At 53.9% G+C, this 2,571-nt stretch overlaps 1 protein-coding gene across 1 annotated transcript; it reads left to right on the top strand.

The window, feature by feature from the left end:
• The first annotated feature begins 211 nt into the window (after positions 1–211).
• LOC135442057 (olfactory receptor 14A16-like) lies at positions 212–1,144 on the top strand. Its single transcript, XM_064701606.1, has one exon. The coding sequence runs from the start codon at positions 212–214 to the stop codon at positions 1,142–1,144; it is 933 nt and encodes a 310-aa protein (XP_064557676.1).
• Positions 1,145–2,571: the final 1,427 nt, after the last annotated feature.

The following is a 2,571-nucleotide window of genomic DNA, read 5'->3' on the forward strand; positions in this document are numbered from 1 at the left end:
CAGGGCTGGGCTGGGCTCTGGCAGCACTGGCAGGGCCCAGCCCTGGGCACAGGGAAGCAGCTGCTGGCAGGGACAGCTCCAGGCAGAAGAGCCCTGGGCAGGCAGTGGGGGGAAAGTGCCCCCAGGCTGTGCTGGGATATTTAAAGTCCTCTCCACACCTAACTATTCCATGATTACTTTTTTTACAGATCCCCATGCTAAGGCACCACAAATGTCCAACAGCAGCTCCATCAGGCACTTCCTCCTGCTGCCATTGGCAGACACGCAGCAGCTGCAGCTCCTGCACTTCTGCCTCTTGCTGGGCATCTCCCTGGCTGCCCTCCTGGGCAATGGCCTCATCATCAGCGCCGTAGCCTGCGGCCACCACCTGCACACACCCATGTTCTTCTTCCTGCTCAACCTGGCCCTCACTGACTTGGGCATGATCTGCACTACTGTCCCCAAAGCCATGCACAATTCCCTCTGGGACACCAGGGACATCTCCTACACAGGATGCGTTGCACAGCTCTTTTTTTTGGTTTTCTGTGCAGCAACAGAGTATTTCCTCCTGACCATCATGTGCTACGACCGCTATGTGTCCATCTGCAAACCCCTGCACTACGGGACCCTCCTGGGCAGCAGAGCTTGTGCCCACATGGCAGCAGTTGCCTGGGCAAGTGGCTTTCTCTATTCACTGCTGCACACGGCCAATACATTTTCCCTGCCACTGTGCCATGGAAATGTCCTGGGGCAGTTCTTCTGTGACATCCCCCACATCCTCAAGCTCTCCTGCTCCAAATCCTACCTCAGGGAATTTGGGCTTCTTGCTGTTAGTGGTTGTTTAGTATTTGGTTGTTTTGTGTTCATTGTTTTCTCCTATGTGCAGATCTTCAAGGTTGTGCTGAGGATCCCGTCTGAGCAGGGACGGCACAAAGCCTTTTCCACCTGCCTCCCTCACCTGGCTGTGATCTCCCTATTCATCAGCACTGGCACAATTGCTCACCTGAAGCCCCCCTCCATGTCCTCCGTGTTCGTGGATCTGGTCCTGTCAGTTCTGTACTCAGTGGTGCCTCCAGCCCTGAACCCCCTCATCTACAGCCTGAGGAACAAGGAGCTCAAGGCTACAGTGTGGACACTGCTGACGGGATGCTTTCAGGAACATTAAACTGCTAGCCAATTTCTGCAAATCATTTGTAATAAAAGTCATCTTTGATCGTTCTTATTGGCTTCAGTGTGCAAGTTTGTTTTGTTTGCTTTAGTTTTTTCAAATTGTCCACAAAGAAATGACATTGTTTGTGCCATTTCTCATTTTGTTTCTCTCCACCTTCCCTCTGGCCACAAACTGTGTCAATGAGGGACTGTCTTCTGGGTGTATTTAAAGGAACTAAAGGATCTCCCAGCAAAGTTTTCTGCAGAGATGCCCTTTTGTTGCCTTCTCTGGAGCTACAGTAGCAATGTCTGTGTGCAGAGCTGGGGGCAGATCAGTGCTGGCACAGCAGCTCTGGTCCTGCTGACCACACCATTCCTGATCCAGGCCAGAGCCATGTGCCTTCTTGGCCACCTGGGCACACTGCTGGCTCATGTCCAGCATGCTGTGCATCAGTCCCTGCAGGTCCCTTTTTGCCTGGCTGCTGTCCAGCCACTCTGTCCCCAGCCTGTAGTGCTGCAGGGGTTGTTGTGGCCAAAGTGCAGGACCTGGCACTTGGACTTGTTAAACCTCACCTTTTTGGATTTGGTCCCTGGATCCAGTCTGTGCAGGGCCCTGTGCAGAGCCCTCCTGCCCTGCAGCAGATCAACACTCACACCCAGCTTGGTGTCATCTGCAAAGATGTACTTGGTTCTATGGGGTCCCTCAGTGTTACAATGGCCCCTTGGTTACACCTGGCCCTGCACTGTCACAATGGTCTCCTTGGTTCCACAGGGCCCCAAAATTTGACAATTGATTCCTTGGTTTTATGGGGCTTCACAGTTTCACAATGTCCTTGCTGGTGCTGCAGTTTCACAGTGGCCCCTTGATTGCATGGGGCCCCAGGGTGTCACAATGGCCCCATGGTTACATGAGGTCCCACACTGTCACCATGGTCTCTGTGGTTCCACAAGTCTCCTCAGTGTCACAATGGACTCCTTGTTTCCACGAGGCCACACAGTGTCACAACATTCTTCCATATCCCTTGAGGCCCCATCGTGTCACAGTGGCCCCTTTGTTACACAGGATCCTGCAGTGTCCCAGTGTCCCCTTGGTTCCAAGGGGCCCCGCAGTGTCAGAACAGCCCCTTGGATCCACTGGGCCCTGGAGTCTCCCAATGGTCTCCTTGGTTTTGTGTTGCGGTGTGTTGCAATGTCCTGTTTTAAACTTCCGGTCCCTTCCCAGGTGTGCCTATACCTTCTCCCTTCCCCCTCGCCCCTCGCTGAGTGTGCCCTGTCAATCAGGCTAACATACCAGCAAGGCGGGCCTGGGGGACATTGGCCCGTATAGGTGTCCCTAGTCCCTTGAGACCCTGCCCCTTCACCTGGTTGGTGGCTCACCTGTCCCCTCCCCTTCCCCTGCCCTGAGCTTAAAAGGTTAATGAGACCATGCGGCCTTCATTCTGT

The sequence above is a fragment of the Zonotrichia leucophrys genome, unplaced genomic scaffold (assembly GCF_028769735.1).
Source record: "Zonotrichia leucophrys gambelii isolate GWCS_2022_RI unplaced genomic scaffold, RI_Zleu_2.0 Scaffold_937_19022, whole genome shotgun sequence".
Classification (NCBI taxonomy): domain Eukaryota; kingdom Metazoa; phylum Chordata; class Aves; order Passeriformes; family Passerellidae; genus Zonotrichia; species Zonotrichia leucophrys.